This window comes from Zingiber officinale, chromosome 5B (assembly GCF_018446385.1).
Source record: "Zingiber officinale cultivar Zhangliang chromosome 5B, Zo_v1.1, whole genome shotgun sequence".
NCBI classification, from domain to species: domain Eukaryota; kingdom Viridiplantae; phylum Streptophyta; class Magnoliopsida; order Zingiberales; family Zingiberaceae; genus Zingiber; species Zingiber officinale.
Window position 1 is genome coordinate 121,193,104 of NC_055995.1, and position 14,700 is coordinate 121,207,803.

Sequence of the window (14,700 nt, forward strand, 5' to 3'; positions counted from 1 at the left end):
GAGTCGGAGAGGGCTCGGTAGCTCGTTCTCCGAACTAGGTTAGAGAGGGCACTCTAAACCTAGGAGTTGGATCGGTCTGCAGACCGATCCAGTGAAACTCAGTGTTTCCTGATCGGTCTGGTGACCGATCAGATTCCACTCAGTAGCATACTGTGGAGTTCCTGATCGGTCCCTGAACCGATCAGGTGACGATCAGAAGTGAAGAAAGAAGCTCCTGATCGGTCCAGGGACCGATCAGGTGTATGCCTGATCGATCTCCACGACCGATCAGGAGACGAGTGCGCTCACGGCTGAGAGAGCTGGGAGAGCTGGGATCGGTCTGGGGACCGATCAGCACAGGGCCTGATCGGTCCCCTTCACCAGACCGATCAGATTCCACTCAGTAGCATACTGTGGAGTTACTGATCGGTCCCTGAACCGATCAGGTGACGATCAGAAGTGAAGAAAGAAGCTCCTGATCGGTCCAGGGACCGATCAGGTGTATGCCTGATCGGTCTCCACGACCGATCAGGAGACGAGTGCGCTCGCGGCTGAGAGAGCTGGGAGAGCTGGGATCGTTCTGGGGACCGATCAGCACAGGGCCTGATCGGTCCCCACGACCGATCAGGCAAGCCCCAGACCGATCAGGCTGAAGCCTGATCGGTCCAGGTTCTAGCCGTTGCGTAGCAACGGCTAGTTCTCTGCTCTTCTTCTTCGCAGGTATAAAAGAGGGCTACAGGACTTCGGTGAAGCCTCTCCTTTAGCTACTTCTTCTTCCTTCTGGAAGTTCTCTCCTGCCTGAAGCTTCTGCTTCTTCTTCCTGCTGAGCTTTGTTGAGCTCGTTGGGTGCTAAAGCTTCGCGTGAGCTTCTTCCTGTTGCTGGTTTTCTAGCTTCAAGAAGGCAAGCAAGTGTTGTTTACACTTCTGTTCTTGTTTTCTTGTTCCTATTTGTACTCCTATTGCTGTTGCAAAGATTGTGGTGAGGTTTCTCCACCCACAAGGAGTATCTATTAGCCGGGTTTCCGGGGACTCATCCACCGACGGATTGGTAGGCTTCGTCCACCTTACGGACACGCCGAGGAGTAGGAGTTCATCTCCGAACCTCGTTATATGGTTTGTCTTTCTTCTCCTGTTTTCTTTCTACGTTGTATTTCCGCTGCACTAACCTAATCGTAGGAAGAAACGAGAAAGATTGGGGTCGGCTATTCACACCCCCCTCTCTAGCCGTACGAAGGATCCTAACAATAACCTCTTCATAATCAGTAGGTTCTTCATCCTCAATGAGTAATACGCCATTCGATTCACTTATGAGAAATACATATCTATTAGGAATATTACGTGTCCTACGACATTTACGAGGAAGTTGTGTTACCATAGGTTCAACCGATTGTTCATCATTATGAGTAATCGGTTGTGGTTCTTGATTAGACATCTCTTCAGTGTCTATTGAAGTCTCTTAAACTTCATCAAGTTCAACCATACTCCCACTTGTTTCCTGTAAGAAAAACTCTTTCTCTAGGAATGTCGCATGCCTTGAAATAAACACTTTTTGTTTCAATGGATTATAGAATTGGTAATCCTTTGTTTTCTTAGGGTAGCTAACAAATTGACACTTATCAGACTTAGCATCTAGCTTCTCTTCACATAAGCAGGAACCCCATATCTTCAAATGAGATAAATGAGGTTTCTTACTAGCCCATATTTCATATGGAGTAGTAGCGATTGCCTTAGTCGGGACTTTGTTTAGCAAGTGAACAACTGTCTCTAGCGCATAACCCTAAAAGGATTTGGGAAGACGTGCATGATTCATTATTGACCTAACCATATCCAACAAAGTTCGGTTTCGTCTTTCAGATACACTATTATGTTGTGGCGTATAAGACGGAGTCCATTGAGACAATATTCCATTGTCCCTTAGATAATCTTGAAACTCTTAGCATAAGTATTCACCACCTCATCAGACTGAATATCTTAATGCTTTTACCAAGTTGTTTCGTTACTTCATTTTTGAATTCTTTGAACTTTTCAAAGGTTTCAGACTTGTATTTTATAAGATACACATAACTAAATCGTGAATAGTCATCAATAAAAAAAGGTTGATCCGCTACCTTAGCGGTCCCCCTAGTGCCGACCCCACGGATATGAAGAGAGGTACATGCAGGTACGCAGACCATAGGCACATGGTGGGGTAAACCCTAGGTCGTCAGTTCCTGAGAATCGTCCCCTGACTATTACGCCAGAGATGTCATGCGCCCACTGTCTGCGCTACGCCCTGGGGGCGAATAGTCATCAATAAAGGTAATGAAATATCTAGAATCTCCTAGTACATGAGTTGACATTGGTCCACATACATCGATATGTATGTGACCAAATAACTCGTTGACTAGTTCACCCTTTCCAGTAAAAGGTAATTTTGTCATCTTGTCTTTTAAACATGAATCACATGTATCAAATGAATTTAATTCAAATTATTCCAGAATTGTAAGTCTTTGCAATTCGGACATGCGTTTTTTGTTTATATGGCCAAGGCGACAATGCCATGAGTAGGAGGTTAATTCATTGATGCGACGATATAGAGAGGCCCACCTGGCACAGGGCTAACTGTCAAAGTGGAGGTCAAAGTCAGGGTGGTCAACGCCAGGATGCCAAAGGGCCGAACGGAGGACAATTGTAACGGTCGGTCGGGGCATTCATTGCTCGACTGACGGTATATATGTCCAAGCGGACCATCCGTCTAGCTCGGGGATAATATGATAAAGTAATCTGACGTTCAATGTGGAGCAGCGGGACACTGAGGAGACCGAATAGCTTATCCGAACGGGAGAGGGCATGTTACTACAGCCACTGTAGGGAAGAGCAACTGAGACTAACAGAGCGGAGGAGTCCAGGCCGAGTGGGGAGGCCAAACAACGTGACTACTATAGTATCTCTCAATATTTTTATGGGAGATAGTGCCGCTGACACGAGGCATTGTCGATAGGCAGATCGTACGGCGAAAGGTTCTACTGCATTGTCAGGGATATGCTATTAAAGTATGATGTCAGAGGTATTTTCCTGACAGGTCCTTTCATAGGACATATTGGAGAACGTGTCCATGTCTCGAGAAGCGTGCACATTGCCCACCAGGACTCTATATAAAGGGGGTCCATCACCGGCAGAGGTACGCGAGATTCATTATTTGCGCTAGAGTTACTGTTGCTCCGCTTTCTTCCACTGTTCCGATGATTGACTTGAGCGTCAGAGGGCCAACGCCGGGACCCTTTCCTGGCTCGACACTAACGTTACTTGTTTTGTAGAGCAGAGCGAGGTCTACAGCCGGTCAGCGAAACCGCCACATCCCCAACTTTCCACCTTCCCGATTTCGGACAGAATCATTGATCATCTTTTTGAGCACGTTTGTTGCTCGTTTTGATATTGAATACGTCGTCGGATATATCTAATGTGTAAATGCCATTGTATAAAGTTTTTGTACCATAAAAAACATCATTCTAAGTTATATAACAAAGTTTTTACTAAAAGTCAAATGGAAATCTTTTCTATTTAAACAAAAAATAGAAACAATGTTCTTTATTAGTGCAGGAATGAAATAACTATTATCTAGTTCTAAGACAAGTCTACTAGGAAACTTCAACAAATATGTTTCGATGGCGATAGTCGTAACCTTTGCTCCATTGTCAACTTGTAGATTTGTTTCTCCTTTGACGAGTTTTCTGCTATTCCTTAGCCCCTGTATCTTATTACATATATATATATGTCACACCCGATATCCAATATCTAAGTGGAGGAAATAACATGACAATCAATAACGAAAATACCTAAAGCAGATGAGACATTAGATGCCTTCTTCTTCACAGGATCAAGATAAATCTTATGGTTTCTTCGCCATCCCATCTTACCACAATGATGGTGTGAGCCTTTTGTTGCCGGTTCTACTGTTGATCAACTCTGGAATTGTGGATTTTCAATGCAGTTTATCCGCAAGTTAATCACAAACTGTGAATAGCTAGCTGGTAAATTGTGTAGAATTAAGTCCATGCTTAATTCAAGATCCAATGCAAATCCAAGTGATTCAAAATGCTCAATGTAACCATTCATCTGTAGCACAAATTGTACTGCAGATGAACCCTCCTGCATCTTAGAGCAAAAGAGTAGCTTGGTGACCTCGAACCGCTCGGATTTAGCTTGCTCATCAAATAGCTTATGCAGGTGAAAAACCATTGTATAAGCATATATATGCTCATGTTGTTTTTGTAGTTCAGGAGACATTGAGGCCAGCATAATGCAACTCGTAAGCTCAGATCATCCATTTGCTTTTCAAAGGCCAATATCTGGTCTGGTCTTGTTATATTTGTGGGAAGTGTCTTTTCAAGGACATACACTAGTTTCTCAGCCATGAGAACAATTCTTATGTTTCAAAATCGGTCTAAGAAATTCAGCCAATCAGTTTATTCAAGTCCATTAACGAACGTAAATTCAAAATTGTCATAATTAATGATTAATTTAGAAATACAAAAACGAGAATACGTGAGAGAGATAATTTTACTATGTACACAATTTACATATGATAAAATTCCTGCTTATTTTTCGAATTCAAGAGCCATTACTTATGAAAACAGGAGATGGTAGGTTTTTCTCCAAGTGGGTTGATATCCACTTTTGATAGAACAACCTTGGCTTTGGCACAACGTGTCATTCTTAGCTGCAGTGGTAGGTATCAAATATACCGATTACATATTGTGTATATGCAACTATCATATTATGCTATCAACCAATTGATATTTGCATAAATATTAAGTTACTAACTCATTAACAAGTATACATCAAATGCATACAATTCAACTTCACATTTATCCACGTAACCTTGGCTTTGACACAACAAATTACGCTTTAAATTAAAACCAATCCATTAATCATGAGATCGTATCTCAATGGTTCGAACATGTTTAATATTAGGTTGAGCTTGACTTTGGTACGCGAACTCAAACAAGTAATCAAAGTATGGTTCTAACCATATTAACGGAAGGTGTAAATTTTAATATTTTGTAAGGGATTTAGGTCTTAACGTCATCATATATATGATCTATCTATATGACATCACACGCATCACAAATATGATGACATGACATCACCCACGCATGATATAATTACATCTAATCATGGCATAAAATTAAAATTGATTAATGCATCTATATGATATATGATATATGATATATGACATGACCTAGCATAATTATGTCATAGTTGTTATAATATTATTCGTAAATCAAAGATGATTAAACATCTGATTTCCATAAGTCAAGATTCCTATAATTAAATTTAAAAGTAAATTTTTAAATTTTAATTACATATTTTATTGAGGAAATTATTCTCAGTTAAGAAAATCTAATCAATTAGGAAACAATTTCTTAATTTCAAATTGCCAAACAAATTAGGAAATTTATGATTAGAATTTTTTAATTAATTCAGAATATTTTATATTTAGATTTTTTCTAAATTATTTTAGAAATGTTTCAAAATTAGAATTTCTAAAATTTTTTCAAAAATAAAATTTCTTAATTAATTCAGAATCTTTTCAATTTAATTTTTTAAATTATTACAGTATATTTTTAAATTGAAAATTTTTAAATTATTTTAGAATTTTTCAAAATTAGAATTTCTTAATAAATTAGGAAGCTTTATAAAATAAAATGAAAATTTGTAATAAAAATAGGAAAAATTTCAGAAATTAATTTACAGAATTTCTTAACAAATTAGGAAACTTTCTAAAAAAAAATATGAAAAAAAATTCAGAAATTAATTTATAGAATATTTTCAAAATAAAATTTCCTAAATTATTTCAAAATTGGAATTTCTTAATAAATTAGGAAACTTTTCAAAATAAAAATTCGTAATAAAAATAAGAAAAATTTCAGAAATTAATTTATAGAATATTTTCAAAATCAAATTTCCTAATTTTAGATTTTTTTAAATTGGAATTTCAAATTAGGAAACTTTCCAAAAATAGAAATTTTTAAGAATTCAGAATCTTTTAAATTAAAATTTTCTAAATTATTTCTAGAATATTTTCAAAATGAAATTTTCAAAATTATTTCATAATCTTTTCAAAATTGGAATTTCCTAACAAATTAGAAAATTTGCCAAAAAGATAATTTGTTTTTAATAAAATAGAAAAAATTCCAAAAATTAGTCTATGTCCAAGTATGACTCGTAAAATAATTTACGATCATGTTGAAGCACGATCATATTTTGATACCACTATTGGAATATGCCCGATGCAGTGTGTGCTTAACATGTTTCGCAAAACATTCCGCGGAAGCAAAAATACGATAATAAAATTATTTTATTACAACACACACCACACGTATATAGGATACAATCATGCAGACATAATTGTAAAACAAAAATTTAAGAATAACAATTATTCTAGGCGTACTTTACGGATGATACGTAGAGAAAAGGGCATCAATTTTAACAATGTTCACGAACTTCGCCTCTATTCGTATCTATGCCGAGTTCTTCAAGACAACTAAGCATCAAGGTTCGCCTCCCATTAGGACTAGCCAAGTGTGGAGGTGATGTGATCCAAGAGAAAGAAGAAGAAGCAAAAGCTTGAGGAAAAAAAATTCTTTCTCTTGGCTTGAGGTGGGCGGAGGAGAGGAGAGTAGAGGAGAGGAGAGATAGAGGGAGATTAGGTTTTCTAAAAATCTAAACGAATGAATTATGAAATTCTCTTACAAATTTCTCCCTACTATATCATTATATAGTTTCTCTTGATGAGTTGGATTAAAAAGTTCAAACCTGGTCCAAATTCCTTAACTAAAATTTGACCCATTAACCTCTTGGTTTGGTTCACAAACAGATCAACTTGGTTTAAACCAAACCACTTTGGTTTATTATTAAACCAAATAGGGTCTAACTTTTCCATCAGAGATATGACCCATCTGTGCTTCCGTTCCGACAAAATATCTTCTATATTTGTCCTTTGTCTGGTCCAACCAAATATCTTATCTCTTGAACTGAAAATTGAATTCTCAAACTTATTTTATGTCTTTTAGATACTCGTAGTGCATGTGACCCAATAGTTTCTCGATTTATCTTGACCGTCTATACTTAATTATTTAATTACGGATTAATCATGAATGACACCTAGTAGTATATTATTATCCCCAATTAATTGAAAAATTACAGTTGATTCCAAAACTAGTTCTAAACCCTTCAACAGCTAGTGAGTCGTTCTTTGTTCCTTTCACTCGTCTATGCCCACTTGGTTTAAGATATGGTCTATGTGTCTGTCCCTACTAGACCGACTACGTCACACCTAGCTTAATATTTCCTCGTCCTGTGGATTCAAATTATTCCTATATGTGTTTAAGAGTCTCATACTCTTAACATGTGATGCTTTGCAAAGACTTTGAGTAATAGTCATGATAAGTGGCCATAGGGTATACGTTTCCTCACAAGAAGTGGTGAATCTTATGTGGGCTATCCAAACACCTTTAACACTTCAACTTATACTCAATCATCTTGTGTTCACATTTCCAAGGAGATGCTTTGCTTGAGATGTCAAAGTATAAGCCTCCATGACCAAGATAACTTGAATACCTCAATTCGAAGGAAACTTGCACTCGAGTTGTGATAAGTACTTCATAGACATATCCATATATGTAGAGAACCATATGAAAGCTTACAACAGGACACTCCAATGAACTAGTTAGCATAACTAGCATTCACGTTTAACTCTCGACATCCCAATGTCTCTAGCTAGTGAGTAACAGCCGTTTGGTTAGACCAAGGAATATAATTCATGCTAGTTTCACAAAATTGATGATGTCCGAATACATCAATTTATTGACTAGGGAATGCTTCAATACTTTCATAATTACACATGTAGATATTCTCACTAGTTGTGATCCAGTTCTCTCATACTATGAATCGTATTACGGACATTCATTAAATGAGTTTAAGACCATTCAAACACATAAGTAAAGTGTACTCAAATAGTAAATTTATATTTATCAAAATAAATAGTACAAATCATAAGATAATTACACCTCTCAAACATAATATAGACTTCCTCCTTGGCGGTCATTACTTCATCAATTCTTTTAACAAATTGTTAACCTTGGAATAAAATTGTCAAATGTCTAAATTTGTGCATAAAGTTATGATATTTCATATTTGAAAGTTGGAGATATAATTGTTACTAACCTATAGTTTGTGATATGCTAATTAACCTATACTTAATTTAAACAATCAAAGAATGAATAATATGCTTTTTTAAGTGGCTTTTCATTTAATACATATGTATAGAAAAACGTTGAGAACCTATGGATTTTGATGGATATCTTGTAATTTCTGATTGATATTCTGTTGGAGGATTGGTTTGAACTTTGGAGGCCTAAATTCATCCTATTTAATTTCTGGTAATTGTTAATGGTTAATTGTTGGTCTCATAGTTCGAAATACTTGTCCTTGTCTGTGTTGTTTGTTCAATATTGGTATGATGAAAACTTAATGTTTGCTTTTAGCATTAGAAAACAGCTGCAACTTCTTTGATTATAACTTTTAGAAAGCAAAGCTACTCTGTCTTTTTTTATCTGCTTTTTCATTCTTTTGAGTCTCCAATCTTCTTTCCAGCTGAAACTGTTATATACAGAATTTTCTACTATATGAATAGATCTGGCAATGGTCAACTTACCCTAAGAGAATTGAAACGGGGAAATTTAATTGCTGCAATGCAGCATGCTGATGAAGAGGAGGATATTAATAAAGTCCTGAGGTGACTTCTTGTACATCCTTTTTTTACTTGAAATCTTGATATTGTTTCAATTCTGTCCTAATTATTTTGTTTTCTTATGTTTATTCTTCTCAGGGTTTGTCACTTGCTATGAAATATGATATGAGTTGAATATTTGTAAAGTTTGAGGGAAAGAAAATAATTTATTGCCCTTCATCTAAAGGGGTGTATATATAACTTAAAATATCAATGTGGAATTAGAACCCCAACATCAATGACTCTAATAACCTATAATAACATGATTGACTATTGGTGTTTAACTGATTATTGGTAAAGGAGTGCATGTTTCCCTTCTTGGTGCATGTCGAGGCCTAAAACTTTTCTTTTTTGTTTACTAACTAGCATTCTTTCAAGGAAATCTTTGTTCAGAGCTAGTATAAATATAACTATTTAATTAGGATGTTTGCAAGGTAATTTGTTTCTATATTTTTGATAGAAGACATATCAAACTGTTTCCTGCATCTACAATTATAATCAATGGAATATTCTAAATTCTAAAAGCTTTATATGTCTTCAGTTAAATCTGTTGATTGTTGCATGCTTGCTGCTATCTCTGTGGGATTTGATCTCTTAAAAGTGAAACTTGGTTCATGATAAATCTTGAAACAACCTTTCAGTGAGATGTGGAATTGACACATGATTGTAGAAAGGGCCAGATACAGTGTATGGCTGTTGTCTGTACTCCATATAATGTGAACGAAGAATTCGTTTGTGGTACAAGGACGTGAACACATTATTGAGTAATCTTACAAATAACTAATTGTTTACTTTTGGTTTTGATAGATCATTTTGACTTCACCTTAGATGTGCTCTAGTCTATTCACTATAGATGTCTTGATTGGTATCTTTCCTAACAACTCAATGTTTGGGTCTAATGATCAATCAAAGGTCAAATGGCATCAGACTGGGGGATTACGAATTGATAATTTTCTATATTGTTAGATTCGATTGACCGAGTATTAGATGTACTTGTCTATCATGAGTGTCTTGATTGTTTTATTTCCTAGTAACCAATTTAGGAATGAATGATCAATCAAAGTTCAAATGACATCAGACTAGGTGTTCTAGCATCTAAATTCTAATAGTTTGTGTTTTCAATTTAAACCTCAGATTAAATTCATATTTTGGGCTTGGGTTAGTCTTGTACTCCCTAATCTTTCTGCCAACATATAAGGGGTTGTGTGAAGATTATACAAGTCTAGATTTATCTTGATAGTTTTAGTTATCTCCTTAGCTAATCTAAATCTAATGCTATATTTGATAAGAGGAAAGTGAGAAAAGGCCATTTTCTAGATTGCTGGCTCACAGACTGTCTTTGTACTGATTAATTTCATTCATTTACTGTTAAGATGGATAAATTGGTTAGCTAATATTATTTCTGAAATTTTTAGCCAAAATAGACTATCTGTTATTGTGCATTTGTAAACTGAGGATAATAATGCCTAATTTTCTTACTGATGTTATTAGTTTGCAATTATAATTTCCATTACTACCAAATGGTGTTCAAGTTGTTCAGATACTGCTTGAGACAAATTTCTCTATGTTGTTCAATGTGATTCATCTGGAATTTATTTCCTTGTTATGAAAATTATGAGAGACTTGTACCAAAACAATACCTTCTGCAAGCTATCTTGAATACATGAATCTGATCCTTTAGAGCAGTCAAGTGAATGCAAAAATCCTTTACAAAACCGTTGGCTAACTATGATGATATTATCATCTTAATGCTACCTTTACTTGGAGGGAAAGGGAACTGGAGGTGGATGAAAAAAGGAAGGATATGAAAGCAGAGAGGAGGGGAGAACAATTATTTTTCTTTATCTTGTTTCTTTTGAAGGAAGGAAAGGGAGAATAGATTAAAAATTAAATTAAATTATTCACAATCTGTTGAGAAATTTGCCAAGCAGTCAGGTGCATCCTTCATATTCTCTTTCCTTTTCTGCTTGATTTGGTACTTAAGTGGTGAGAAAAATTGTATAGATTTTCTCTTTCTTTTCTTCCATCTAGATAAACTAAATTTCCAGTTTTCCTTCTCTTTAATCACTGGGTTCTTCCTTTTCTTTTTCCAGGAGCCCTAAGTGAACTCACAATTTGTTGTAGTTTATAGAAAGAACAATTTTTTAATTGTTTTCTACTTTAGACTTGATAATAAGAATTAATTTTACAATGAACAGAAAAAATGACTTCTATGTTCTGCTCCTGCGGCTGCAGGTACTTTTCATATGAGCACTTTTATGTGATTTACTGCAAGTTTTGGGAGCTTGATACAGATCATGATTTCTTTATTGACAAAGAAAACCTTATCAAATATGGAAATCATGCACTGACCTACAGAATTGTTGAAAGGATTTTTTCGCAGGTTTACCCTTTTTTTTCTGTTGATTCAGGTTACTAAGATACTAAGATATATGAGCTATCACAAATTGTATTTGTTTTTCTTAATTTGTTTCCTCATCTAGATTCCCAGGAAATTCAAAAGTAAAGTTGATGGCAAAATGGGCTATGAAGATTTTGTGAATTTTATACTAGCAGAGGAGGATAAGTCATCCGAGCCTAGCCTTGAGTATTGGTAAGTTACAATAGTTCCTCTTGTGATATGCATTGCTTGGTATATAGTTTTAAGTGCACAGAAAATAAAATAATACACTCATATAGTAGGACCTCAACATCTAGTAGATAGTTTTCTAAGATGGAGCATTGATATCATAAAATGTCCATCTGATTACACAAAATAGAAAAATCAATTCAGGGAATCATATAAAATAGATTACAATGGAAATTATAGATCACGCATGCTTAAGAAGATGTAGAACTGGTGATTTTTGAGAGCTGTGATGTAGAAATGGTAACTTAATTTGTGTTTCTTTAGAGTGCTTTAAAGAATATAATCTTCTCCCTAACTTAATAATAGTTCCTCTCAAAATATGCCGGGTATATAGTTAGTCAAAAGGGTGCACAGAAAATATAATAATTACAAAAATACTAAGACTTTAGCACCTCCTGAAAGGCCCAGGTCATGTTGGGCCCGCCCTATTGGCATGAGCCTGATTTTTATATTTAATTCTTTTTTAAAAAATTAATAAAAATAGTAAAGATTCCAGAAAATTTAAAATAAATATTATTAAAATGATTATTTTATTAAATATTATTAAAAATATTTGATACTAATAACCTAGTAATAACTTTATAGAAAATATTGCAAGTTAGGCTTGGCCTGAGGGCCGCACGAGTGTCACCTAACCTTATTGGGGCAAGGCTATGCCTAACACAACCCATGCATGTGAGTCCCTGGCCCTTTAACATCACTAAATTGCCCATGCTTAACACAACCCATGGTGTGTGGGTCCATGCCTAACACGAATCATGCCTTGCTGATGATGTAAGATACAGGGAGAGCAAAGAAACCCTAGTTAATTAACAAAATTGAAATTCAAAATATCTGAATGTTACCAGAAACATAACATTACACATCAATGGAAGGTCACATAGCTGACCTTGAGATTAACATGACATTTTGGCGAAGATGATGTGGTAACTTTTCCCATGCCTAAAACCCATAATTAGCCTTCATGTTGTGCAGTTATTGTTATCAAATAAATATTTACTTTAAATCAAGTTGAAATTAAAGGAAATCTAAGATTCAAACTCTAGTTGGCTTTATGTCACCTCTGTTGTTACTGCATGTGTGACGAAATAGAAGAATTATTGATATAGTGATCATGTTCGAAATCGATGAAGGTGGCTTGCTGGCAACGTGGATGTTGACCAAGTGAAGACTCCAAGCTGTCCTATGTGTCACAAAGAGTGTTAGCCAGGGAAGGGATCTTGACGTTAACCCTTCGACGCTCAAGTTAGTGATCGAGTAGATGAATAGTGGAATAAACAGTAACTACAAGCATGTCTAAAGAATGTAGCATCACATACCCTTTTTATAGTACTATGTGGTGTCTATGCACGAATCTCAAAGCATTTTCCAAAAAAGTCAGACCATAAAGAGGTTCTGACACCTTCCCAAAATGGATCTGCAATCTCTGCGATTGACAGGGTGGAAGCTTCGAATGTGCAGATTACATGCAGAATATTCTCTGTGTCACGCCCCCAGAGGAGTCCTTGCCAGAAGAAATTTCGGCAACATCTCCCCTATACGGGTGACAATCTGAAGCATTACTACATACAAAATATACATCAGCCACACTCGGCTGGAATATATACACAATAGAAATAATATGACCACGCAATTAATATACACAGCCAACCTGGCTGGACATAAATGAATAAAAACAACCACACGGTTAACAACAACCCACACGACTGGAAACATGCACAGCGGAAGACACAAAATAATACAAACGTAAAACTAACAACGGCACTAACAAAAATGTCTGCAACCACCAGACTAGACTCCAAAAAAATTTACATCGACTTATTGAAAAGCAAATAACACAAAATCAACATACCATCCAAACAATATTAAAACCAAACAAGAAAACTATCCTCGAGTGTGACGTGGGACTGACAGCCGACATCTCTCCAAGCATCCATGGCTCATCTACCGGTTACCTGGCGAAAGAAAACCATTTTTGCGAGGTGGTGAGTATTGGAACTCAGCGGGTAAGAAAGATAGTGCATGAACATAATGTACAAATAGAAATTAGGCCAAGAGTATACAGTCTCATAAAAGGAATAGCAGATACTACAATAGAACCAAAATAAATGCTCATACCTGAAACCATATCCTAGGCTAGGTACAGTAGGTCAGAACTGATACTAATCTGCTACAGTACTGCTCATAACTATAGAGGTAATAAGCAAGGTTTATACCAATTTTCAATGACTAGACATCTACAACGAGAACATATCTCAACACAAGTAAGCATATCAGCATATGTGGACAACGACAGTAAGTAAGCAATAACAGCATATATAGACAACAGCAGCCAAAACAAATATAATAACAGCGTATGCACGGATGGTCACTCCCGCCCACCTCTCTGCACCATGACCCCTGTATGGTCGAGAGGTCGGGTCAGTGACAGACTGTACACCACTCCAGCTACCACTCACACAAGTGGTCGAGGGGACAGTTGCATAGTAGCTAACTAGCTACATCTGCGACGGGGTCCCTGCTGCTCGTACTCCAGCTACCACTCACACGAGTGGCCGAGTGCAGCAGGACAGGACAAACGGCATCAACTCCAGCTACCACTCTCTCGAGTGGCCGAGGGTGCGGCATGCATGCAATGACATGATGCGAACAATGCAGCAGTCATCATATATATATATATATATAAGCAGAAACAGGTATGCTACATGAAGCCAACATGCTCAATATCGTACATAAATAAGCAACAGTCAAAGCAAACAAACATGGTAACTAGTATCTGCTACTGATCATGGACAATAACAAGAGACTGTATAGATATGGTACGAATTTCTCAAAGATTGCGTGGAAGTATCAAGCGCAGGAAAAATAAGAGTGGAGTCAAGGTAAAATAGTCCTTATCCAAAATAATTCATGCACCAAGGTCAAAGTACTAGAAGAAAACAAAGCAAGAAGTACCCGCCTTTATACGTAGATCGTATAAGACTAAAACCCACATCGTGGCGCTCGTCTCGAATCAACGTCCTGCAAATCACGTGATGTACAATTTAGCTAATTTCATAAACAACATCTAGCTAAACCCATCATGAATTAAGTGGCTAACCTATAACCGAATCTGATTAAAGAAAACCCTAATTTAAGACACAATCTATCTACATTACACCTAAGTCAATAGCACATTCCACTCATTTTGTAACCATAATGATTCATTATTACTTTTTCCTAATCCATTTCCTGCATAATCAGAGAACCTACACAGCAGCAAAACCATAACCCACCTAACAAATTCTGTCCGAAATCTGTAAACACAGAAAAACCAGCA

At 36.2% G+C, this 14,700-nt stretch overlaps 1 protein-coding gene across 2 annotated transcripts in view; it reads left to right on the forward strand.

Moving 5' to 3' along the window:
- LOC121985668 (serine/threonine protein phosphatase 2A regulatory subunit B''beta-like) overlaps positions 1–14,700 on the forward strand; it is a 36,176-nt gene that overhangs the window by 17,711 nt on the left and 3,765 nt on the right. For both annotated transcript variants that reach the window (XM_042539267.1, XM_042539268.1), the window contains 3 exons: positions 8,617–8,758; positions 10,988–11,135; positions 11,236–11,345. In XM_042539267.1, the coding sequence (XP_042395201.1) occupies positions 8,617–8,758; positions 10,988–11,135; positions 11,236–11,345 (400 nt within the window). The remainder of the gene's footprint in view (positions 1–8,616; positions 8,759–10,987; positions 11,136–11,235; positions 11,346–14,700) is intronic.